The 26,727-nt window shown below is 39.9% G+C and overlaps 2 protein-coding genes across 6 annotated transcripts in view; one reads left to right on the top strand and one right to left on the bottom strand.

The window, feature by feature from the left end:
* Nucleotides 1–4,312, top strand: part of CC2D1B (coiled-coil and C2 domain containing 1B) — a 40,421-nt gene extending 36,109 nt beyond the window's left edge. For both annotated transcript variants that reach the window (XM_033152139.1, XM_033152140.1), the window contains exons 23-25: nucleotides 1,323–1,413; nucleotides 3,292–3,422; nucleotides 3,845–4,312. In XM_033152139.1, coding sequence (XP_033008030.1) covers nucleotides 1,323–1,413; nucleotides 3,292–3,411 — 211 coding nt within the window. In that variant the 3' untranslated portion in view covers nucleotides 3,412–3,422; nucleotides 3,845–4,312. The remainder of the gene's footprint in view (nucleotides 1–1,322; nucleotides 1,414–3,291; nucleotides 3,423–3,844) is intronic.
* Nucleotides 4,313–6,513: 2,201 nt separating this feature from the next.
* Nucleotides 6,514–26,727, bottom strand: part of ZFYVE9 (zinc finger FYVE-type containing 9) — a 48,449-nt gene continuing 28,235 nt past the window's right edge. For all 4 annotated transcript variants that reach the window (XM_033152135.1, XM_033152137.1, XM_033152138.1 and 1 more), the window contains 14 exons: nucleotides 26,543–26,719; nucleotides 25,211–25,380; nucleotides 24,878–25,001; nucleotides 22,983–23,105; nucleotides 20,207–20,362; nucleotides 17,972–18,196; nucleotides 17,021–17,103; nucleotides 15,446–15,550; nucleotides 14,543–14,693; nucleotides 11,369–11,449; nucleotides 10,349–10,511; nucleotides 8,346–8,451; nucleotides 7,540–7,716; nucleotides 6,514–7,024 (listed from right to left, as the gene is read on the bottom strand). In XM_033152135.1, the coding sequence (XP_033008026.1) occupies nucleotides 6,863–7,024; nucleotides 7,540–7,716; nucleotides 8,346–8,451; nucleotides 10,349–10,511; nucleotides 11,369–11,449; nucleotides 14,543–14,693; nucleotides 15,446–15,550; nucleotides 17,021–17,103; nucleotides 17,972–18,196; nucleotides 20,207–20,362; nucleotides 22,983–23,105; nucleotides 24,878–25,001; nucleotides 25,211–25,380; nucleotides 26,543–26,719 (2,003 nt within the window). In that variant the 3' untranslated portion in view covers nucleotides 6,514–6,862. The remainder of the gene's footprint in view (nucleotides 7,025–7,539; nucleotides 7,717–8,345; nucleotides 8,452–10,348; nucleotides 10,512–11,368; nucleotides 11,450–14,542; nucleotides 14,694–15,445; nucleotides 15,551–17,020; nucleotides 17,104–17,971; nucleotides 18,197–20,206; nucleotides 20,363–22,982; nucleotides 23,106–24,877; nucleotides 25,002–25,210; nucleotides 25,381–26,542; nucleotides 26,720–26,727) is intronic.

Raw genomic sequence — 26,727 nt, forward strand, 5'->3', positions numbered from 1 at the left:
TGGGAAAGAATATTAATGTGATCTGTTTGCAGGAGTGGCCTTCTGTCTCTTGTAAGCATGCATCCAAAATTTCTCGTGGCCAAAAAGTATGGAAGGCAATACTATTTCTAAGCTGTAAGAGGGAGGGCCATAGGCGAGTTTGCTGTTCTTAATTCACACTATGGCAAGCCCTGCAAGTGGGTTTGACTCAGATGAAATGACAGGCCATCAATGGCCATTAGGATTGCATGCTCCTCCCTTTACATACTAGGGAGAGCTTTCCTTTCTAGTTTGCCCTTTTGTCCAAATGCAGAAACCAGAACCTTTGAACGTGATTTGAGGGTGAGCTCTTCAGGACCCATTCACATGAAGGGTGTGGCAGGGCTGTACAATTCACCCCATCTTCCGAAGTCGCATGGAATCTCCCACACTTGCCATGTAATTTCTGAGGTCTGAAGCCTCCACACTTAGAACAGGACCCCCCACTTCAGAAGTTGTGCTATGAACTTCTGGGGCAGAAAGACTCATATGGCTTTTGATGGTAGTATTAAAAATGTGTCCCTTCCACCACACTAGTCCTTTCATGTGACTAACAGCTGAAGAGCACTTGCGATTTGCTGCAAACCAGAAGCAGAAGCCTCTAATCTTTCCTTGGACTCAAACAAATAGGAGCAGATAAGCTCATGCCTTGCTGTGGCTCCTCCTAACAGAAGGGGTGGGGGCAGGGCTCATAGGGAGATAGTTTATTAGGCCTGACATGTTTTGAGGAAAGTCTTCAGAGCCACTGAGAAGCACTACTGCTGTGCTTTTCTGCAAGCTCTGTCTTCAAATCCATACTCACTTGAAAGTGAGGGAGCCTGCAGGAAGCACACTGCTGCTGCTGTGTTTACAATTTTGCTCACGCTGAAGACATCAAACTGCATTGGGCCTTTTCCCTGTGCACCTGGGAATCCCCTCCCCTTCTGCACTGTTATTTTTTCTCTGAACCAAGCCATGATCTTTAGGCGTATTTGGGAATAAATAGGTCATTCCATTCAGCTGCTTCCTTAGCCTAAAACACCTCTGATCACTGAATGTAACACTAGCGATTTTTGTTCATTGTAACATCATTCTACTCTGTAGTTCATACAGTGCAAAATATTTTTGACCCGTCTACGGCTTTTGTTGGTAGCACTACTGAACAATGGCATTATAGCCCGCTTTTAACCTTGGAGGTATGAGTTGGGAAGTATCTGTGTCGCAATTTGAGATCCTGAGTGTCTTTGGGGCTCTTTTGCCGATTCCCATCATGGAAGTTAAAAGAACAAACTCAGTCTTGCACTGACATGCCTCCCCTTCTCCAGGTCCTTTTTCAGAAGTGACAAGCAAGTGGGAACAGCACACTTGAAACTGGACAAACTGGAATTTGAATGTGAAATCAGAGAAATTATTGAGGTACCGTACCTTTCTTGTTATCAAAGAAAGCTGTGCTAAGGACTACCTTTTTCTCCTTCTTTGCACAGTTCTCCTGCTGAAAGTGTGTTTGTAAAACAGGATATGTTGCACTGACTTTACTCATTCATAGGAGTTTCGTTACTCGTACAGCTTTTGTCCATTCTCATGAAGATGGTGCTGTACCTGCCATATGCTGATATAAAAGTGCGTGGAAACTAGGGTTGCCCATGGGGATGGAGGTCTTCATTAAGGCACAACTAGAATTTTCCAAGCATGTTGTTGGGGGTGGGGTAGCACAATAGTGTGCTCCCCAAAAGTCATAGCTCCCCAAAAGTCATAAGGAAGGGAAGAGAGTGATGACCACAGGGAATTTTGGCAGCAAAGGAGTAGGGAAGCTTGGAGAGCCAAGTTTGCTTCTCCTGGACTGTGGCGGAGAGATCCAATTACAGTCTCTCTCCCTTGTATGTATTTAAACACCTCTCGAATTAGCTTTTATGCATTGTAACTGGTGCTGTGCCACTTGGAAAAAAGTGATCCCTATGTTGAGATATTAGAGATACACATTATATTCAGCTTAATTCCAATTTCTGATGTAATACAGGGTGCCTTGGAGGGATTTTTTCCCCTAGGCAAAGCAGGAACCCCCAAAGTCCTTTGTGACACCTCAGCCAGTTAATTTCAGAAAATGCTGCTGGAAAGCAAGAGTCATGTCTCTAAACTTGATTATGCAAAGGGAAAGGGAGAGCTATATTGTGGCTGACATGTGAAGCTTTGAATCAGAGGGAAATATTTTACCTGGAAGGTCCCCCTACTTTTAGTTCTTCCCACCCCTAAAAGGTGCTTAGCACAAAAGCCCCTAGCTCTATTTGTCAGTAATCTGGCAGGTTTCCTAATACAATGGAACCTCTTTTGTGCCTGCAATTTTCAGTCCAATTACCCACAAAAAACCCAAGGGATATTAAGTGATTTTTTTTAATCCACTCTAAACTATTAGCGTTGTGGGGAAACAGCTGCAGCTTCTGAAATTTGGTGGAATTGCTGCCCTCAGAAAGGGTAAACCTTCTTGCAAATTTCATCCAATTCTGCAAAGTTACATTTCATATTTTTTAAACCACTTTAAAATGTTTCCTATTCGCCTACAATCTGGCAATTTTATCCTCTCCAGGAGGGATGGTATGTATGCCAACAGATTTGTTGTTGTTTAGTCGTTCAGTCGTGTCCGACTCTTCGTGACCCCATGGACCAGAGCACGCCAGGCACTCCTGTCTTCCACTGCTTCCCACAGTTTGGTCAGACTCATATTGGTAGCTTAGAGAACACTGTCCAACAGATTTAATCCACTTCAATGGGGGGGGGGGGAGCGGTAATTGGTTGGTTTCCTGTGAAAAATCAGGATCTGAATGGAATCAATGATGCCACTGTTTGGCCATGTAAACTTTGCAGTATCATTCCGTGTTTGATGCTCCAACATAAGCACCACTGGTGGTCTAGGCCACCTCCACCAAAGAAGCAGTACTAGCAGCTACAGGGAAACACCAAAGTTGGCAGAAGTAGGGAAAAAATATATAGTAGTAAAAAAAACCTACGGGCATGAGACAATCCCCTTTGCAAAAAAACAAGGACCAAATTTCCTCACCAGCCAGAAAATGCTGACTAACACGGGTTTTTTTTCCATGGAGTAAGAAGGGGAATGCAATAGAGTATCCTAGAGGATATGACTGAGCAATCCACACTGAAACTTTTTGTTTCTGATCCCACTTGGCATATATACAGCTGCCACAAGTGAAGTCCAAAACCCTACTGAATGTTCAAAGCCAATTGCAGTTCTCTAGGTTATGTCTCTTGTGAGTAAACTTCACATATTGCTTCTATGTCTAGGTTTTGGATGGCAGGAAGCCTACTGGAGGGAAACTAGAAGTAAAAGTGAGACTCAGGGAGCCACTAAGTGGGCAGGATCTTCAAACAATTACAGAAAACTGGCTAGTCCTTGAACATTAGTTCCACCTAAGGTATGTACATCTGTCTTTTCTGGGTAGGCTGACAATTGGCATGAGCAATCTCAAGATTTTGCTTTGATTACAAGTGAATGTATTCTATAGATACATGCATGAAGCAGTTTTCTTTTTAAAAATATGCAAGATAGCAAATGATTCATTTTTAAAATTAATTCCTGCTATAAAAATGAGTCACCATCCAACAAAAAGTCGATGTAGCCACAGGAAGGAATCCTTAAAGAAGGGTTGTGGTCCCTTATAAATTTCTAAAACTTTATACTTGAGTGGTTTTAATGGACTTGCCTTCAGTTAATGTTTGAGAGCACACTAGGAAGACTCTGCACTTCTATCATGGATGTTTGATCGTCTTTCATTAATCCTTCCATTATTCCTCTAAAGCCACATTCATTTTACCCCCCCCCCCTTGTCACCCACAGATACAGAAATGCTAAAAGCTGCAGAATGGACTTTATACATAGCTTCTGCAAGCACCAAAGATGTTCAACGAATGCACTACTGAACATAACATCTTTATTTTCATAACTATCATATAGTATGAGTTGGTAAGCTTTGTAAGTCTACTACTGGGAAAGAAGGTGCTGATCCACAAAGATAGACCTACCTTAAAGTAGCAATGTTGGTACTACGTGACTGTTACCCGTTGGGCTGCTGTCTTATGCAAAGGGCATGTTTGCAGGGGAGGGCAAAAAGGTTTGTTTTTAATGGCTGACAATATACTAAGATGGGCTGCAGCAATGGAAGTTTATCGTGTAAACTTGCAAATAAGATTGTGTTTCCTAGTCCTGGAATAAATTTTATTCTTGCACACAGCATTAGGTTAAGCATATTACTGTTAACAGCAGCATGAATATGCATTTGACATTGCCTGCAATGGTTTTTTTTTTAACTATCATTGCATTTTCCCCAACTTTCTAAGCAACATTATCATGAGCCTTTTGAATAGGGCCCATACTATATTGAGATGGCTGGTAGCTGATTTATTATTAAGCTGTTTTCCTCTATCTGCCCATGTTCTTGTGTTCCTTACTGCTTAAGGATTTTGAGAAGCACAGCATTTGGGTGTAAGTTTAAATAGTAATTTGACAAAAGAGAGAGTTGCCTGTTTTCTAGAACGTTAAACCTAGGTGTGTACCTGAATATAGAACTAAGTCTGCCAAGATGAACAAACTCTGCCTGGTTAAGTGGATAGAGACAATACAATATTCAGTTTTTAATTTTAATAAATTTAATATACAAAACTACATGTTGAAAATAAAAATATAATATGCAGTCTTTTGCAGTGTAACTGAATTTTAAAAGTACATTTTTCTCTTTAAACAAGTACTCATTTCTTAACAATATGGTAAATTTTAAGGTCATTTTAAAGGCTATGGTTGAAGCAAACCAGTCAGTCAATAGCATTTTGCACAAACATAACCCAAACAAATGATTTCTGCAGGGGGGGGAGGAGGAAGGAAAAGTCAGTATTTTCCCCTCTATTGGTAACTTTAATAGCAAAACAAAGTTACTGAAAAAGCTACTTCTGTGGTGAAATTGGAATGCCATCTCTTGAAGTAGGAATCTGCTGCAGCCATGTAAAATCTAAATAGAGTTGAGCTTCTGTCTGTAAAATTGAACGTTGTCACAGAAGGAAATAAAATTTAAAAGCAACTTTTTATATGCAAGGAAAAGAAAGAGCAGGAAATGTGAGGCCCTTCTTCTGCAAAGGAGCCTTTTTATGCCCACCCTGTCTCCCAGGGCAGAATATTGAGCACCTGAGTTCTTTTCAGGTTCAGCATGGGCTAAGTGTTTAACTGTCTTCATAGCATATGGCCCACCATTAATAAATTCAGTAGAAGTGTTTGTATTCAGGTGGGGTTAACTTCTCCAGCCATTTAATTTGGGGTCTAGTTCTAATGCCTTGTCTTCCTTATGTTCTAGTTGCAGTATACATAGGTTGTACTAGGAGGGCTTTTTTGTTATTACTAATCTTAGGCAAGCAGTAGCACCTTGCTCAACTATGATTTCCTACCCACAGAGGAAAGTTAAACTATTACAGCTCTCACTGCTATATGTTTGCTAAAAAAAAATAGTAATTTCTTGACAGGCTTGGAGCAACTGCTGTCCCCTCCTTACCCTTGAATGCTCACCATTTTGCCCATGCTGCTCCAATTTTAGATTGCTCTTTAAAAGGCCAGACTCTCTCAGTCCTCCTTACCCATGGGGAGGGGGGGCAGCCTTGAATGACAGCAGCCTGTGTCTTGTTGAAGCTTACGTTTGCTTTCTCTCTTATGTGGACACAGCTCTTTCCACAGGGTTATCAGTTGCTCAGGGATGGAAATCGAATTTAATAGGAACGTGCTTGTGTTCTTTTGCTTACTCTCATTGCCAGCTTTGTACGCTGCATTGAGAGGGCTCAAGCCGTTCTTCTCTTAAGTGCCGTCTTAGGTGAGACAGAGTGCAGACTTCCCAGCCTGAAGTGAAAGCAAAACATGCAACAGCAGCCAAACTATTACAGTTTTCACAGGCTAGCTTTACAGAGTGCTGCTACTATAAAGTGTTAAGATAAGTGCAGGCTTAATGATGGGGGATAAGTGCACACCAAATGGGAAAATAAAAAGTTACCAAAAAAAAAAAAGCAGGGCCAGCTACAGAAAGAACAAATTCCATGGTAACTTTTTTTTTTTGCCTAACAATTCTCACACCTGCGACAGGCTCTCCAAATTCAGAGAAAATGAAACAAAACTTACGAGGGCAGATTTTTGCCATGTTATCAGGCTTAGGGAACAGTTTTATCACAAATAAAGAAAAATAAAGTTAAACTATCCTATTTATACACACAAAACTGCAAGCTTAATTTACATACAGCTTCTAGAGAGATTCTGCTTTGCTTGGGACAGACGTAGAAGGTACCCTCAGTCATGCTGCTTTCTTTCTCTGTACATCTCTACAGAATATTCCGCGATGTCTTGGAGGTACTTCAACCAATAATCTGGTCAAGATAATGTAAACGATAATTTCAATGTCTAGAGAAATTAACCATAAGCGGCAGTATAGTGAGGTCAGAATGGAGGTCTTCATAATAAGTTCATCTACAAACATCAGAAATGTTTACATTTCCTTTCCTTTTATTTACTCCCCAGTGATCTCTGCACCCTTTTGAGCATTGAATACATGACTGCAATTGTCTTAAAACATGACCATTGTTTGTTTCTAATCCGTAACAGAAGTGTATTAGCTGCAAAGGTAACATAGCCATTTTGTAGTATAGAAGCTGCCCTGATCCTGTTTGTTGACAAATGCATAGACGATTCAGAATTATGGAACAACTGTTCTCAATCACGCACCCACCCCCTCATAATAGTGTTAACAAAAGCTTAATTTTTCCAGTTTTAAAGTGCAAATGATTCAGATAGAGCTGCTGCTGGAACAGGTCTGAACAGAAAATGAAGTCCTTATGAGATGTTTTCCAGAATATAAAAAATAAGCTCCATTATGACTGGGCCCTCACTCAGCTGGCATGCCCCTCCATGAATTACTGGAACTAAGGCACTGTCCAGGTCATTCATGTACTGAGCAGGCAGTGGCTGCCCATTGCTCCCAGCCTGGTAGCCAACCTAAAAAGTAAGTAAAGAGAAAATATTACTTTGTTTTGAAACTAGAGACAAAAGCAATTCCTTAGCATGACGGAAGAGGTTCTCGCCTAATAAAATTTTATCCATGGAAGAATGCAGGTAAGCAGACCCACCCTGTGATCTTGAAGCAACCCTTCAAGATCACATGAAACATAATCCAGAATAGGCTTCAACTTGGAACTTTTCATATAGTTTAAAGAGGCTTTTTTCAGCTTTCTGAAATACAACAGACATAAAAAGGACAAAAGGAGGTCCTTTCCAACTCAAAAAGTGGAAGTGAGGTCCAGGAAGAGCTTGTGTCACCTAACAATGAATAAGAAGAATCATTTTCTAGGAATCAATAGTACAGTAACCTCAGTCTGCATGTTTTCATGTTAAGGTCGCAGCAATTCTGTTAAAAAGCACATCTCCCCCACCCCCAAAATGGGTTGCAGCTTATTTAATTGCCAACACCAAAGATGTGGAGAGAATTTTCCCCACAAGACATGTTCACTTACTTGATCAGCATCAAGCGTAACACGTAAACCCAGCTTGGTCATCCCGTCTTCCTTCAAAAGCTTCAGGTGAGGGCACAAGGCCAGGCAGAAAGCCTTGGCCACATTCTCAGTCAGCCTGCTATGGTCAGCAGGGTCACTTAGGCCATTGTGTTGGTCATCATTTTCCAGAAAGAAAACCTGAAGAAAACATAATTTTTCCAGTCTCTAAATTTCTGTACTGTAACGTACTATTCTTGTAACTCAAGATCACTGTCGCAAGGGCAAGCTTTCTACTCCAATTAATGGCAGGGATTTCGGCCATTGAGGGAATGTAGTTAGACCTAGAAGGACACCAAACCAATGAAGAAAACATTTGGGCATTTTCCAATAGGACATGGTGGTGGGCAGAGGTCCTTTTATCATTGGGAATTTTATATCTGCAGAGTATTTAAGATCTCCTTGATAATTAGATCTAGAAGTTTGTCACATTTTAACAAATAAATCTCAGCCTCAGGTTTCTGCTCATCCCATAAGTATGAAAGAAATAGCCAGAATAATTAGGGTAGATGCACTGCCAATGTATCAAGAGTCTTTCTAGGATACCTTCTATTCAGTAGTGTACTATATCCTTCAGAGCTAAGTCCCAAGGCTATATTCAAGGACCTGTATCGTAGAACCCACACAATGAGTCTCAGCCTGGGCTCTATAAAAAGGAACACATTTGCATTCAACCAGAGTATTTGGTGAGGGCTAACATGGCTCCCCCCCCCATCCCAAATCAAGCAATACTTCTGCATTAACATACAAAAACAGTTTTGCTTCCTCACCTCTGTCCACCTAATGACCTTCCCATTTGCTTTATACTCTGAGCCATGGAATATTTTCACGCTTGTGATAGACTCCATTGATTTTCCATCAATGGGACTTACAACACTAGAAAGGAGGAAGTAAGGAACTTTTGTTAGCAGAATTTAAGAATACAGACCCAGATCAGAAGACTATGCAGAACAGTAAGTCCCTTCATCAAGACAATTTCATATATGTTGAGGAAATTGCAATATAACACCACAAACAGTTAAATGGACTGTGTGCAGACACACAAAGTAGTATGAGAGAGCCTTCCGTATACACCTTTTTTGTTACCACAGTTTCTGGTCAAATCAATTTTGCACATGTTAACAGTGCGTCCAGTTGTACCACAGAAAAGCCAAAGCCAGAAGTATGATCAGTACACTTGCAAAGCATGTCTATAGTACTGAAGCAGAGCTTAATGGTGTACTGGCAGGGATGCTGCCATTGCCCTTTTGTATTAATCAGGGAGTTGGAGTAAATTACCTCTAAGGTCCCTTCCATCTCTATAAATAGATAACCATCTGAATACTTATGAAACCTTTTAAAAAGAAAAACACAGTTCAAAGCTATCTTTGCCCCCATACCAATACCCTAACATTCCACACTGGACAATGTGTGGCAGCAAGGGCACAGAACTGTTTCCAACCAGACAATTGCATTTTCTCGTGAGACACTTGTCAGTGGTGGGTGGGGCAGGAGATGAGTTACCTTTATGAGCAACTGGAATGTAACTTACTGCACAAATGTGAGAGGTTTTTACACCCTTTCCCCTCAACATCTCTCCATGCAGGCAAACAAAAGGCATAACAATTCAACGACACATTCCAGCAAGACAAAATCACTCAAGGAATACACAGAGCAGGGATGGTGGGGTGGGAGGATGATACAAGGGGTCTGGAGGGCTATATCCAGCCCCCAGACCTATGGTTCCCCGCTATTTAGTGTAAACATTTAGTGTTTGTTTTAATGCAGAAATCTTTTTCACACAGTAGCAAAACTCTTCCCTTTTTTGTTTTGGTAATCATCAAGCTACTGAAGGCTGATACCACTGTAAAGGTAATCAGGAAGCTGCTCCCATCAACCTACAAAAAATAATTGTCTGTGTGAAACCACAGAACACCCCAGGAAGTCATCTGGAATACTACTACAACTGCAGCATCCTGAATACATATCAGAGGTAAATGCCTCTTTGAAGTAATGTCCCTGCAGTGGGGGAATGTAGCACATTCTACTACTGCATTACACAGAAAAGCATGAAGACATTCTAGGGAAGCATAATAACTGCCACACAGTTAACACAATAAACAGTGTGTTAACCCCTGCAACTGAAAAGTAATTGCCACCACATGTGGAAGCATAAAATGCAGTTAGGGCTGTTAACACCCCGTGCACATATCTTAGGTTGGTGGTTCAACATACCTTATCAATTCCTTTACAGCAATTATTTTAATACAACAAAGGATATGTCTCTTCCTTGCACACTCACACACATGCTGACAGAAAGCACCAGCTGCTGCAGTTTCCCTCAGTATGTCAACACAATACCTGTGCATTCATCTCAAAAGATGGTGCATACACAAATTTCAAATACCAAAGATACTCATGTAGTACATACTTTAATCTCTCATGCAAGTTGTAAGGGGTAGCTTAGTTCCTGTAACATTAACCTTCAACAAGTGTTCAGGTGATGTTGTAGAGCAAGATATACATATGATAAATTAATTCGTGAGACATCTGGCCTTAGCAGCAGGCTTTTTTAAAAAAAATAAAAACCACCTGGGGAGTCAGATCAGCTAACACCCTCTGCTAATTAATTTGAAGGTGCTAGTTCATACTCCTTAAGAATATCACCTCCTGGAATATGAACATGCACTCCATGCAAAAAGGTAGATGAATGTGCCATCTTTTCCTTATCAAGAAAGCATATAAAACCAAACAAGCTTGTTTAATATTATCAAGAAAATACTCCTATATTTACCCCTTGTTGAAGTTTTTGTCATCATCCACCCACTGAATGTGCACATGTTCTTGAGGCTCTTCAGCATCCACTTTACCACAGGCAATAGTGAAGTCTTTCATCTCCCTCAGAGCCTGCCTCAGGGAGTCCATATTTTCAGCTGTTATCTGGACCATGACTCCATCTAGGTAGGACAAGACACAATCAGGACAACAGCCCACAGCTGTATTCTTAACCAGAGAACAAATGTACAGTGGATTCATGCTGCAAACATCCAAGTCCTAAACCAAACTTTTGAACATACACTTGCTAATAGGAGGTGGGTGGAATCCTGAGCACTGGATTTCAGATTTGCCTAGGGGTCTATATGTAGACAGTGCAGCCCGCACAATCCATACACTACAAAAATCAAGGCATCAAATTATATGGATTAGGCCTTGGTATAAAAATGGAATCAAAAGCCTGGATAGGACAGCACAATCCCAATCTCCAACACACACACCCTCCAAAAGAAAACATTCCAGGATGTACTCTGTGTGCTACATTGTGCAACACATTATACAAAATTAGCCTAAGCTGAAACATCAGGTGTTTATTTCATTATTTATTTGTTTTAAAATACTTCTATATTGCCATTTCATTAAAAAAAATCAAAGCAGATTACAGAAATTATATATACACAATATTGACAGCAAGAGTACAAATTAATTTTAAAGAGCCTTTTCGTAACTACTTATCTATAATCTATATTCCTGTTCTAGTGTTAAAATCCTCAGAAACTTTTTCACTCCTTAAAAAAAAAAAATCACATTATCCACATTCAGTTTTCCACCACTGCCTGGTACTATAAGCACAGGAGTACATCCTCTTTTTTCTTTATTTCAGCTTGTCTCTTGCTCTAAGATTCTAAGAACCCAGTACTTAGTTTAAAAACAGCAATACGTTTTGTAAACAAGGTTAAGTTCTAACTACCACCGAAGCACTGTTACATTTAACCAAGAAGAAACTAGTGTACATGGTGTAAGGTGACTCAAAACTTACCTTCTACAATGCTGGACTTTGCCAGATAGCCTGAAGAAGACTTTAGAGCTCCACTGAACACAAAGAAGCTAGCGCCAGTCACTGCAACAAATGGGAGACATGAATAAGATTCATGTTTGTTTGTTTGTTTAAGTCAATGACCAGTAGAGAAGATAAAAAGAAAACACATAAAACACAATAAAATAGATCAGGAATTACATGGGAAGTTAAAAACAATGTAAGATAAAAACATGAGAAATATAATTATATTAAAATATAAAAAACAAGGTAATGTGTTAGTAATTCTACAATTAAGACACTGTATATAAGAGCCAGGTTTCAGAATGAGATCAGCAACAAAGCAGCCAATAATCCAAACAAAGCCCAGGTAAAACAAATGTATGCAACTACCAATATTCAATGATGGAGCAACGCTCCTTTCAATAGCGTTTTCTAAGCCAAGTAAAACACTTTGGCAAGTCCAAGTATTAAAAAGAAACCCACATTTTCCACTTGATCACTAAAAGTAATCCTAGAGCTTTAAAATTTGAAGTCCTGGGGAAATTACTGCTTCAGCATGGCTCCCATTGCTTAATGCAGCCTCTCTTTTGCCCCTCTGCCTGAGTAAGGAGTAGTTCCAAACAGATTCTGCAAGGGGACTTTCCTGGAAGAATCGAGGTGTGTGCTGTCTTCGTGAAAACCTCTTTACTTACTAAAATTTAAGCATTAGATAATGGCAAGGAAACAGCATACAAATTCTCTGTGTACCACTCTGATATTTTATAATGTGAGCAATTCCTAGAACCTTTTTTTAAAAAAATCAGCCAGAGGCAGAATCAGTGCAATGCCCAGAATCCAACTAGCTGTAGATGAAAGGTGATTTTACTTCCAGCATCTTTCAGCCAGTTCAAGATTAAAGGTAAAGGTAAAGGTACCCCTGACCATTAGGTTCAGTCACGGACAACTCTGGGGTTACATGCTCATCTCACTCTATAGGCCGAGGGAGCTTCCAGGTCATGTGGCCAGCATGACTAAGCCGCTTCTGGCAAACCAGAGCAGCGCACGGAAACACCGTTTACCTTCCTGCCGGAGTGGTACCTATTTATCTACTTGCACTTTGACGTGCTTTCAAACTGCTAGGTGGGCAGAAGCTGGGACTGAACAACGGGAGCTCACCCCGTCACGGTGTTCAAGATTACTCACAGTCTTATATAGAATTCCCTCCAAAAACGTATTTCTTACAACTGGCCAGTCAAAAAGCTTAAATGGTTATTTGCTCTCCTTCAAAAAGGAGATCTGTGGTCTGTGGTCTTCGGATTTCAGGAGCAAAGTAGAATCTAAGCAGCCACAGTGGACCCCCATGCTCTGTATCAGCTGCGTCTGGTTTAGGCAGCTGGAACACAAGCTTTGGCATGATCTTTCAAGCTTCATAAATTGGATTATTGCAAGGATGTTTACATGGAGCTGCCTTCAAAGGCTGTTTGGAAGCTGGTACAGAATCTACCACCCGTCTGTTAACGTAAGTGGTGACAGGATGATCATTACTTGACTTTAGCACCAGATCAAGTAAACATCACAATTCTGAACTAGGAGTATGTATCTCTGCAAAGGGGATCTCTTATAGTGATGAAAAGACAATTCATTTGTGAGTGCTGCATTCATATATACCTAGAATGTAACGTTCAGCTGAATAAATGCTAATCATTACTGGCTGAGAAAGGTTCAGAAAGGAAAGGAAATTAATTGGCCTGTTTCAGATGCAACACTAAAGCATTGTTTAGCAGGACAAGATCAAGCCACAAAAAACTTCAAACTGTCACCAAATCATAGAATTGGAGAGTTGGAAGGGACCGTGAGGGTCATCTAGTCCAACCCCCTGCAATGCAGGAATCTTTTGCCCAAAGTGCAGCTTGAACCCACAACCCCAAGATTAAGAGTCTCATGCTCTACTGACTGAGCTATCCCAGCTATGTATACCCTTCCTCCTCCATACATGTGGAGGAGAGACTGAAAGCATTCATGTTTCCCTTTATGTCCTGAGTTCAGAAGCTGTGATAGTACGAAGAAGCCAGGATCTGAAATCACAGTATAGCTGATGAAAACCACCATGTAGCATGTGTGTAGCATAAGAAAGATGAAAAATTGACTTTTAAAATGGAGAGGCATATGGAAACAAGCAGTGAAAAGCTGCATAGTATTCCAATGGAGTATTCCCCTTTGAAGCACAAAGTGTTCCAATTAATATCAATACTAAAATTAATTATAACCCAGAATTTTTCAGGGCAGTATAACATATTTTATTAAGATTCAAAATTACAGCTATGACATTAAAACCATGGAGATTGCAAAATAGTAATCTAGCAGCAGAGAAGCAAATTCTTTAAATCAGACATCTCCATAGGCGTGAATGAAAAAATCTCTAAACATAAAACGGTTAATGAGAGGGAAAACTGTTAAATGAGAGCAACAACTGTATCTCCTATGGGAAGGAATTGCCCACCCAGTGTGCCATCAAGGTCCTACTCACTGTCAGCATACAACCAACTGCAGTTGTTCATGAAACTGCAAGCAGGACATCTCCCACATATCTTAAAGAATAACGTCAGCATATAATGGGCTAGTTGTACCTTTAAGTACTTAGGTCCCAACTGTATATGGCTTTGTAGACCAAATCCAGCACCTTAAATTGGGCCCAGGCAGCCAGTGTCAAAGATCACTTACATATGAACCTGTCAAGACTTTTGCAGCCACATTCTTCACCAACTGCATCTCCAAGGGCAGCCCCATATAGAGCACACTGCAATCGTCTAAATGTGAGGTTACCAGCCCATATAGCTAGGCTGCCCTGGTGATGAACCAGCAGAAGCTGGGCTGCCATTGAAGCCTCATGAGCTTCTAGAAGCACCCTCAGCCTATGAATCTGTTTCTTCGGCAGGGGTTGCAACTTCGTTCAGAATATGCTGTATACCCAATTCTCACCTATGAACCATCACCAACGGTGCCTTTGTCTTACCAGGATTCAGTCTCAGTTTAGTGGCTCTCATTCAGGCCATAACTGCCTTCAGGCACTAGGGCTCTTTGCTCATCATGCACTTACAAAATTAAAAGGGCTTACAAGCAAAAAACAACAAACAAGAAAACAATGCAAACAGCAGACTGTTTATGGGGGGTGAATACATTGTCAGCAACTCTCACCCTTTCGCGGTTGATTATGAATACTGATGGCCTGTGTCTGATAGTTCCCATCATCATTCTGCACACACACGAGATGAGAGTCTGCCCTGTCATTGAAGCATGCCCCACCTGCTAGAACATGCTCATTGGACTTGTTCATGGCTTTCATCATCTGCAACCAAAACATTTGCCATTACCATATAATATTAGACCACCATCCAGGAAATGTGAGAACTGTCTCCACAGGTGCAAACCCTGCAGAAACATGATGTCTGTACGGGGCAGATGGAGCAAAGTTTTTTTTTCTGTCAAAGAACTCCTTTCAGGGATAATTGTGGGTGGGAGGAGCTAAAGTCAGCAGTGGCCAAGGCCAGAGCCAAAGGTAGTGTCTCTCTCTCGCTCTCTCTTTCCCATGGGGGGCACTTCACTCACACCAAGGGTCTGAGGTGATGCTTGCCAACGATCACATAAAATCAGGCCAATGGCTGTAGAGTGCCCATCTCAGGAATAGGGCCAAATTAAACTATTTGCAATGCTGTTTCTCAGCTCTTTGAAAAAAATATTTAACAATCAGCAAATTAAAATTTTAGTCCTCCAAAATAAATATATGATTTATGGTACACAATATTTTGGAGGAGAAGAACATGCAAGACAGTTTACAACTGATCTGCCATATCAACATGAGATATTAAAGTACGTCATTATTCATAATTTTACAGATGGGAGACGAGGTAAAGAGATATCATGGCTTAACCAAAGCTGCTCCCTCAGTTCCTTGCTGAGCAAGAATTTGAAACCCAGTCTCACAGATCCAGTTGTATTCACCCCTCAAGTAACTCCTAGTTCATTCAATATTTCATCAATAGAAGAATCACTGTGATGCTTCTAGGACGTGTGTATTACATATTTATTCACACTACATACCTCATTGTATCTGTTGCTGGGAATTTTGATGCTGGTTTTCCTCACTTCCATATCAACCACTAAGCCTTGGACAACTGGCAATGTATACTGGTAATTTCTGAAGTCCTGTCAGTGCACAGAACAATGAACATTACAATTGCTGCTGGTATTTGAGTTTCAGCAATGCAAGAACTATGGGTCAACTTTGAAAAATTACAATAAAAATACTAAATCCATTCGCAACAAGCAGTATTCTTTACTCATTATTCTTTTTAAAATATTGAAAAATACACTTGGTTTCAGGGGCAACCTAACCAATCAGTAGGGGCTCTGAAAATAATACTAAGTAGAAAGAACTGATATTGTAGCAATGAGTTTCATGTGATGTAATGTGTATCAGAGTAAGCTGGGGACGTATAGCTGTGAGAAAATAGAAATTGCCTTTGGATGAACAAGGACAGGAAAGGAGCATCTGATAATCTCCCATTCCCACCCACTAACCCACTTCTGCTATATTCCTTCCTGGTGTCCAAGAACACACTTCACATTTAGAACAGGTACCTCTTTAAGCTCCTTAAATGCTATGGGGCATCAGCATCACTCCAAGGTATTCTTTCTGTCCTAGAGTGCAGCAGTGCTCTTTCTCTAGCATACAAAACTGGGGTTCCTTGGTATAAAGGTACATATGAAATGCTTAGGTTTTTGGTTACAGGTAGGTAGCCGTGTTGGTCTGCCATAGTAAAAATAAAAATAAAAAATACTTCTAGTAGCACCTTAGAGACCAACTAAGTTTGTTCTTGGTTTGAGCTTTCGTGTGCATGCACACTTCTTCAGATACTCTGAAACAGAAGTCACCAGACCCTTATATATAGTGAAAGAGTGGGGAGGGATATTACGCAGAAGTTTCAGTGTATCTGAAGAAGTGTGCATGCACACGAAAGCTCATACCAAGAACAAACTTAGTTGATCTCTAAGGTGCTACTGGAAGGATTTTTTTTATTTTTTATTTTGTTTAGGTTTTTGGGGTTTTTTAACAGTATAGTGTCCCTACAGCTATATGATGGTCCAGTTCAGAGATGTTAAAAAAAACAGAATCTTTAGTGTTTTCTTGATTTAAAATAGATATTTGTTGCATAAAACTGTGTATTAGATTCTGCATGATATTGAGAACAAAGCTCAACCCCACCTCCTTTAAAGACATCCTTTTAGGGATAGGAGCTAATAGTCTTTAGGGACTAATTATAATCTGAGTTCTAAAATTTGTATTGTGGTGTTTTATGGTATTTTTGTTATGCTCACAAATACTTGTTTTTGTGCTGTCTTTTAAATTATCTTTTGAAATCATATGAATGTTTTAGCAAGTATTAAATTATATTTTTTGTTTACGTTTTTGTATGTAGTTTGTAAAACACTTTGAGAATAATTTTTGCTTGAAAACTGTACATAAATTTGTTAAATAAATTCTACTCCATCATATCTAGATTTAAGAAATCTACGCATTATTATATTTTCAGAATAACAGTGCATATAAATTAGGTGAGTGAACAGGACACATGCATTTTCTATTTACAAAATAATCTTGTAACTATCACTTACTGCAAGAAGATTCATAATTGTGTGTCCAGTCTCTCCAAACAATGGCTTACGAAATCTGACACTGAAAAGTGGGCACGGGTACACTAAGAAAGTAGGAAAAAAGATCTCAGATTCAAACGTATCTATGGAGAAGTTTACTCCAAAAACCTTTAGAAAAATATCAACAGCAGGAAGATCAAAATAACACTATGGCTTGTATCCAGACATGCTCAGAGAAGTTCCACTTGCACAGGAAGAAGTTCCATTTGCACAACAAAAATCACTGTCCTTCCGCAAGTGGAGAATCCCCACTGGATTCTGATTCCCTCTGCAAATGGAATGAGTCCTCTTTTTTTTTTTTGCAAAGCAGCAAGTCTTGATCCACCCCACAGTTCTACCTCTTTGTGGTTCTTTACCAGTGGTCCACATACAGTCACATACAAGTTAGGAATCATTCCACCTATGTTGGTGCCTGTCTGATCAAGGAAAATTCTAAGAATAGAATAATAGGATGGGCCTTCAGATTTCTACTTGGAGCACAGAAATGTGCCGAGGAAAGATGCTCTGCCTTTTCTAGCAACACTTTCCATGTTGTTCCATGACTGCACCAGTTGCTCCAAGCATCCATGCTTGATATGGATCCACAGAGCCCTGCATCGCACAGGAAGCCATTTTAAACCCACTTCAGACACTGTTCCCATATAACATATCCTACTGTGCATTAAGTTCACAACCAACTACTTTAATGTAGGTTAATTTGGCCAACAGAATCACATTTAGTAATATCCTTACAACGGTAGCTTGGAACCTAAACTTTTGCTCCATGAACAGAAGACTCCCTTTGCTCACAAAGCAAAAAGTTTGACTTCAAGGCAATGTGATTACCAGCAACAAAACAGTAAAATCTGTAAATATGACACTCTGAAACCAAGGCTGGGATCTAACTGGACACTGAAGAGTAATAGGACTTACACCTGTATTCAGCTCCAAGTCTCAACATCAGTCGGATGGGAAATACTTTAGCCCAAGGAGTCTCCCATTTCTGGATAAGGATTCCAAATAAATATGGTGGAGTGGGGAGCACCAAGTCCTGCAGTGACTGATACACAGGTGTAACATACAAGAATCCGCCATGCTCCTTACTGCCGAGAAAACTCTGACTGAAAAATGAATGTCCTAAATTACCCACAACATTACCTATGAAAACAAGAGAAATAGTTATTATTAATGGCTATATATCAAAAAGGCAAGATAAAATTGCAGAGACCCTACTTTCTCTTGTGCTACTTGTTACACGGAAGAAAACCTTTTAAAAGAAATGTTAAGGTATACTAACTTAAATTACCCACTTGCAACAGTTATACCAAATAAAAGCAAAATAAATTTTATTCAATAGTATATAATGCTTTATTTTTCCAGTTTAATTAGAAAAGTTCTGCACATACTTATGTTGCACTTCTCATGATTAGCACAAAATACTTTTATCCAAAAGTTTGTCCTCTTGTCAAACAGGATTTGCAGGTCGTAGAAATGACACCAAATCCTGCCAAGCAATTTTATCAGATGTGGAGGTGTGATGAGTGTATACATACCATGAGCAGCACACTTAATTCACTCCCAACTTCCTGAGAAAACTTTGTCTCTGGGCTTAACCTGGTAATTATTTATTACTATTATATACAGAGAAAACCTTTGCTTCAATAGTGAAATTATATGTCACAGGTTTTATATTACAGTGGTACCTCTGGTTGCGAATGGGATCCGTTCCGGAGGCCCATTTGCAACATGAAAAGACTGCAACCTGAAGCGCCATATCTGCGCATGGGCGCGGTGCGCTTCAGCGCTTCTGCGCATGGGCGCCGAAACCCGGAAGTAACCTGTTCCGGTACTTCTGGGTTCGGTGCATTCATATCCTGTAGCGAACGCAACCTGAGGTATGACTGTAGTACCAATACCCTGCTTTATACTGTTACAGTTTAACAACAAAGGATGCTAATGAAACAGAATGCTTAAAAGTTAATAATATGCTATGTTGAAAATGTTAGACCTAAGATTAAGGACACTCAGGTACAAATTTCTACTCAGCCATGAAGCTGTGACCTGCAGGTGCTAGATATGCAGCCCAAGCACATACAACTCTTAAAGCTCTATGCCCTGCTGAAAATTTCTCCACTTTTATAGCAGAAATCCTTTACCAATTTCCCACTCCCCTCAGCTTTTCAGAAATAATTACACAGTGTACCCTCTATTTATTACAGGCATGTTTTGCACTATAAGAAACCAGCAGCCTTCTACCTGGCGTTACTTGGAAATTTTAAGAAACCCAAAAATCAGCACCGTTTTGAAAGGTCCAGTCTGCTATCTTGATTTGAAAAACTTGCTCCCTGATCTTGGGAACCAGCAATTTTTTTAAAATGCTGTGTTAAGAGGTGTTCCAAAGCATAGCAAACAAACGAACAACTTTCCAAAATATATAGCAGAATGGTTAAGACACAGTTGTCTTATTCATTGCACTTATAGTAAATAACTTTACAGCAAGCTGTTTCTGATAACCCCCTAGCAGTGTTAATTTAGTGTGCTGTACTACATCCCCCCCATCTCTCTCTCAACTACTTACAATGTCAGAACATAAGCAAGCCACATACTAAGAGTGTATTATGGACCACTGCAGGAATTGATTTAGAGTGCTATGAGTCATGAAGATCATCTGCTCACAAAACAAGAATCGTTTTTGTATCCAGCACAGTAACTCATGATTTAATTTGATTGCCTTACATTTCTGAACTACAGAAATAGTAAGTGCCCCCTCCCCAAAAAGAATAATAAAAGTCAGTAGTACTGGCATCAAATTTTGGCTTTTGATTAAAAATAACAAAGCCCCGAAACCCTGCTTCCATCATAGCATTGCAGGATAGTATATCAAAGAATACCAAAAATAGAATTCAAATACACATTATGGAGAGGTCATAAATTATGCAACACGGTAGTGAAATTGCACAGAGTAATAACTGTAGCATGCTGGATCAAAGTTCAATCAGCATCTGAAGAAAAGGCGGAGAGCCCTTAAATATTATTTAATAATGTACAAATATGGACTATTTTATAAAAGAATCTAGAAGGCACAGCTACACAATTGTGATGACTTAATAATTCAAATAATCTAGCTGTTAGCAGTCATCACAATGTTCAAATAGGCAGTTCTCTCACCTGCCAAAGCATCTCTATAAAGCTGCACAAAGTGGTTGAAAATATCCTTGGGCAAACACTTCTCATCGGGTAAGCACTGGAGAAGAATTACTATTTCTGACTGGCCTACAGCATGCATTCCTTTTGTAGTGAAGCACCAACACTTCCTGTTCACATCTGTAGAAGAGAAAGCACAATGACGGATTGTAAAAATGAACACATGGAGTAAATGCAAAATTAATGCAGACATTACTGAAGGCTGCTTATTTGCCAAGGCCAATAGAGCTCTCTGATTGAGGATCTCAATCAGAGAGCTCTATTGGCCTTGGCAAATGAGGAAGTTTTATAAAGATAATTAATAGCAGTCATGTATGGGTTGTGGGTAGATTTGAGACCACAGCACTGGGTGATTCAGGGTTTGACCCTTCTTGCAATATCACTTCCTCAATTAAAATCCTTCCCAAGCTATTCACCCTGCAGGTTAAAAGTCTTAGTTACTATAAGGTTGCATTTCTGACCAAATATGACAACCTCTGCATTTGCTATTTTTTACATTTTAAGGAATAAGGAATAATTTTATTGGCCAAGTATCAATCATACTTGGAATTTTGCTTCGACTACATTGCAATGTAAAGAAAACGTACCTCATACAAACACTATTCCCCTTAAGCTACAACAGCGCAACAAAGGAACCCCATACCACCAACTGACCTCCCTTCTGCACACAACTACAAATTCAACAGTTTGATGGCACAAGGAAAAAAACTATTCCTGTGCCTAGACGTTTTTGTGTATAGAGTCCTGTAACAACATCCGGATGGAAGTAAATCAAACAGGTAATGTCCAGTTTGGTCTGCCATAGTCAAAACAAAATAAAATAAAAAATTCCTTCCAGTAGCACCTTAGAGACCAACTAAGTTTGTTCTTGGTATGAGCTTCTTCAGGTAATGTCCAGGATGTGAAGGGTCTGTGACATTCTCTCTGCTCTCTTCCTGGCTCGAGCAGCATAAAGTGTCTCTATTGGAGGCAAACTAACACCAATTACCCTCTCTGCAATTCTTACTGCTTGTTGGAGCCTCTTCTTATCCAGCTTAGAGGCTGTGCTATTACCAGACAGTAATAGAATTACAGAGAATGGTTTCAATGGTACCTCTGTAGAATTGGATCAACAATTCTTGGGGCAACTTAAATTTTCTTAGTTATTGCAAGAAATACAATCTCTGGTGGACCTTTTTAATAATAATACTGATGTTGCCTGACCAATTTAAGTTTTGAGAAATTATGGAGCCCAGGAACTTAAAGGACTCTACCACTACAACCATGTTACCAAGAATGAAAAGTGGCAGTGAGATGGGAGGGTGCTTTCTAAAATTGATTATCATTTCCACTGTCTTTTGGGCATTTAGCACCAAGTTATTCCTGCTGCACCACAAAACAAGATGGTCTACTTCCTGCCTATATGCAGATTCATCGTCCTCCCGGATAAGCCCAATGACTGCTGTATCATCCGCAAATTTCAAGATCTTAACCGATGGGTCAGTTGAGGTGCAGTCATTTGTGTATAAAGGAAAAAGCAGTGGGGAAAGCACACACCCCTGGGGAGCACCTGTACTGATGGTATTATTACTTGATACAATTTTCCCCAGCCTCGCCTCCCCTTAAGTCTCTCCTCTCAGCACAGCACTGCAATGGGGAGGAATCCCTCAAATTGACAGGATTATGGCTTGTGCCTGCCATTGTGCATCTGTACAATGGCAGGCACAAGCCATAATCCTGTCAATTTGTGCTTTGTGCCCCCCCCCACCTAGCCTGTGTTCACAGGCTAGGTGGGGGGGGGCACAAAGCTAGGGAACACCAAAGTTCATTTTGACCACACCCTCCACTGACATGAAGCCCTTAGACCAAATAAGGTTAGCCATCCCTAGTTTAACCACATAGGTTAAACTAGCCATTCATCTAAGCTACTAGTGCCAGTGTGGTGTAGTGGTTAAGAGCGGTAGACTCGTAATCTGGTGAACCGGGTTTGCGTCCCCACTCCTCCACATGCAGCTGCTGGGTGACCTTGGGCTAGTCACACTTCTCTGAAGTCTCTCAGCCTCATTCACCTCACAGAGTGTTTGTTGTGGGGGAGGAAGGGAAAGGAGATTGTTAGCTGCTTTGAGACTCCTTAGGGTAGTGATAAAGCGGGTTATCAAATCCAAACTCTTCTTCTAGCGTGCGTGAAATGAGGTACCTTGGGCAATAGGACTTCTCTCCACCTCTCCCACCTGTACTTCCAAAATCTGCTATGGAAGGTTGTAGGAACCCTCAGAACAAGTTGAGGGGACAAATGGGGAGAAGAGAGCAGGGGAAGTCCCACTGCATGAGTAGACCTTGTTCCCTGTAGGTGTACCCCTCTTAGTATTACGTTGAATTACAACCATAGATGATCTTAAATCCTGGATATTCTGAACTGCATCTTGTTATGCTCATAGGAAGTATGATTTTATAAACCCCATCATTCAGAGTACTGAAGTTCCACTGTAATATGCTACTATTGAATCAATAAATCAGCAGCAGCAAGACCAGCACACCTTTAAAATATTTGAATTCATGTATTGGGTCTCAGAAAAAAAAAATCCTGGACTTGGGCACACAATCAATTCCAAGACACAGACCATAAAGACAATTCACCACTGTTACTTGAGGGTAATTTTCTGCAGTGCAAGATGTTTTACACAGGGAAATGTTTTCTAAAGCAAAGAAAATTGATTCATTGCAAGATCATTTTATCATCATCCAAATAAACTGGACTTACAATTCACAATTTTAACCATGGACAGCAAATTTGCATTTAAAACAAACACAAGGGGGTCAGGGCCACCATCTTCCAACTGCTGCATCACTGATATATGAGATGGTTTTTCTTCTACAGCATAATCTGAAAGAAAAAATGGTAGCTGTCAAATTATGGCTGTCAAGTCCTATGCAATTTGGCAATAGCACACCTCTGATATTTAAGTACTGTATGGTCTGTCATCTTATTCAAATGGATGGGTGGAGGGTTTTTAAAAAATGAGCACACACACACCCCCCAACATTTCATTGGGTTTAGGTAACATCTGAAAAATGCATGCTATCAGTAATACCTACAACAACAGTGAAAGTGAATACCTTTACTTTACTGAATACTATTTCCTGGTCTTAAAAAAATGAAATCTAGCATTTGTTTAACAGACTCATAATAAATACCTTTGTAAATCTTTATTTGATAGTGCAACAAAAATAGATTTCTACCCTGGGGCTTCTACAAAACATACCTCCATGTCAAGCACTGTATATGGCATTAAACACAACCATTATAAACCAGTTTAGGCATCTGTCATGTATTGCAAATATATGCAGGCAGACAGCTAACCACCTCAAAATGATTAAAAGGATCAGTGGGGTTTCCATGGGGAAGACCAGCTTATATATGCTAAGGAAGCCAGGGGGTGCAATATAACTACGTGCTTTGCATGTGGACATCCTGTGTGATCCTGTCAATAAAGGTTCAGCCACCCAGTATGAGGGGTAGAATGCAGGTTCTCACTCCTCAGTCAAAGTCCTTCATTTTCCCCGAAAGGAGCAAATGGGAATCCTTTACTGCCATGGGAGAAATTAAAGGTATGCACACAGGGGTACCACTGGGTAAGATATAATTTTTCTCCCTATAACTGCGGACCCTAGCCACTGATCACCATGTCTTCTATCTGCATAGCCCTGGCCTTTTTTCTGTTCCATGCCCATGCTAGAGTATGATGGAATATTGGGAAGTGGCTTATTTGCTTATGTTTACAGTGCCATTATATATTACAATATCCATTAATGAAATCATATTTAAAGGCTATATTTTGAAGAATTCCCATAAACACAAATTCATGAATCCCTTCTAGTTTTCCTTTTTAAAAAACTTTATTTGAATATCAGGACTATTGACAGAATGAAGTGTTTGTCAGGGATAAGATTTCCTGCAAAAAAAATAACTTGGAATATATCCATAATTTGGAATATATCCGTAGTTGTTGGTTCTTAATTATTAAGCTTAGCAACTGATCAGTTTTAGTTGACTACCTAATTTTTATTTTAAATAATTAAACAAATAGTACTTGCAACTCGGGATAGTATTTTATGAAGAGTCTTATTTCACAGGCAATCATTTAGTTTTATCTACTGCAAACAAGTAGCTACACATAGATATTATTCTCCACTGCTTCAAATTGCAGAAACTTCATGACACTGATATGGAAGATGTGAACAAGAAAAATTGGCAATATGCCAACAGATCAGACTGGATATTAGGTACTTGCTGCAGGTGTGAACACACACCTTAGTGCTGATAACCTCTAGCTCAGCTCAGAGAAGGACTACCCCAGAAATTGGTACTTTCCTAGAAATGCAATCCCTTCTTCCAATTTCACATGCATCCAAGTCAACCTTTTGAACTGCCATCACTATTCAGTGCACCTGAATGATGATATGTACGCAGCATCCCCATTTGTGTTAGAGATAACAGATATTTTATTAAGCCTGACCTTGCCTATTAATATTCAGCCCACTGACAGTCAAGACTATTTAACCTTGATCCAGAAGACTTTAGTTTCAATATGGACTGCTCTAGGATGGAATATTACTCATTAAACCCAAAAACAGGCACACCAGTTTAATTCTCACCTCCTTTCACCCCAGTAGAAATAAGAATTGGAGGAAGCCCATCTTCTGGAATAAGATTCATCGCACTGCCAACTGGACTTCCAACCTGAGTAATGCTTCTTGAAAATGCAAGTGTGTTTTCAGTCTACAAGAAGCAGTAAACAACAACAACACTATGTAAATGTATAACTAGACATTTTAACCTTCATTTTGTAAAACACAAGATACAAAAAACAATCTGTACTATAGGCTCTCATGTAAAAATACATTGCTAGGGAAGCTACTTGTGTCTGTACCCTCTCGACCAAGAGACATGTCCAACATATTACAACAAAAATCAGGGCTTTTCCTCACCTCTACGGGTGAAGCATTGTTGCTCATGGGTTTGCTTGGATCATGTGACACTGCTAGCGCTCCAGGGGAGGTTGTTCCAGCCACTGTCAATTTGGCTGCATCAGCAACTTCCCCATTGGGTAAGATGCCATCAGCAAACCAAACACGTCTTTGTTCTCTGGGCTGAGCCACTAAGGAAGAGATGGGAACAACTCATCAAAAGAAATGCATGCATGAAAAGAGAAGTGAAGCTAGCTGGCTTTAACTGTGATACAGAAATACACTGAAACACAAACCAAAAAACAGCAGTTATAGGGTTTTTGAATATTTTCAAGGCCACAACCAAAAGAAGAAGAAACTAATTTTGGTTCAACAGTTCCCATAGTGGTTGTTTTTTAAAGGCAGCTTGTCTTTTCATCAGCAGCTGAATATATTTTTTTAAAAGAACATTTTAAATTGTAAGTTCATCTTTAGTGATAAACAGATTAATGTTCAATCATTTAGATCTAAGCATCTTGATCCTATAGTTAATCTCTAAACTGAGTAAATACCTCCACCAGATACATTGAGTTAATGAGGCTTTCCTATGCAAATAAAGAACCAGTTCGAGCAGTTCTCAAACATTGACATTTACAAAGGTAGATATAGGCATTTCATTTTCACTTGATGAAAATAAACTGCTTTAGAGTGCCAAGTAACTATCAGACAATACTTCTTCTCATCAGCCATGGGTGTTTCATATACCCACTTGCCTTTGAGTAAATCCCATTGAATTCATTGGGATTCTACTGTTATTTACACAAACTATCACAGGTGCTGGTCATCTGAAAGACCCTATATGCCAACAATCTCTTTATAGGTAAAAACAGGTAAGGTTGTAAAATGTATACAGTGCAACAAAGAGATGGTTGAGTGGTCAGATTTGCACCACTGTTTAGGAATTATATGAAGTAGTATCAAAGGGAAACTTGACATATACCACTGACTTAGATGTCTTTTATTCAAGTCACTTGGGCAGGAAAAATTGCTACAGCAGAAACAACAAACGAAGGTCAGGCTCCGCAAATAGTTTTTCCCTATGTGTGCATGTCACTTCTTTGGATTGCAGCCCAAATAAATAATACTAATCAGCATTAACACTAACCAGCATTTTGATAACACACTTAGAATTCAGAAGTACTCTGTATGATAGCAGAGGTCATCATACAGGGTGACCAAAGCAGTTTCTGTGCCAAAACTGGGCTTAAACCTCGATTGAAATGGATCCAGAAAATCAGTTTCTTCCCAAAGTGCCTGGATCTGGTCTGCAACCACTTGCTCCAGAACCTAAGCAGAAGAAAAGAAGATCCCTACCTTCTGCACCTGGATGCTTTAGGACCCCCACAGGTACCATAACAGTAGGTGGTGGAGAGTTCAGAGCTCCAGAAGCCTGTGCTTGCTGTAAGGGAGGAATGGTAGAACAGTACTCAGCAGGATTGTTAGGATTAGGGCTCTGGCTTGAGGCACTCATCATGTTCTCCCAGGCTTGTGCTAAGGAA

This window comes from Lacerta agilis, chromosome 6 (assembly GCF_009819535.1).
Source record: "Lacerta agilis isolate rLacAgi1 chromosome 6, rLacAgi1.pri, whole genome shotgun sequence".
NCBI lineage: Eukaryota > Metazoa > Chordata > Lepidosauria > Squamata > Lacertidae > Lacerta > Lacerta agilis.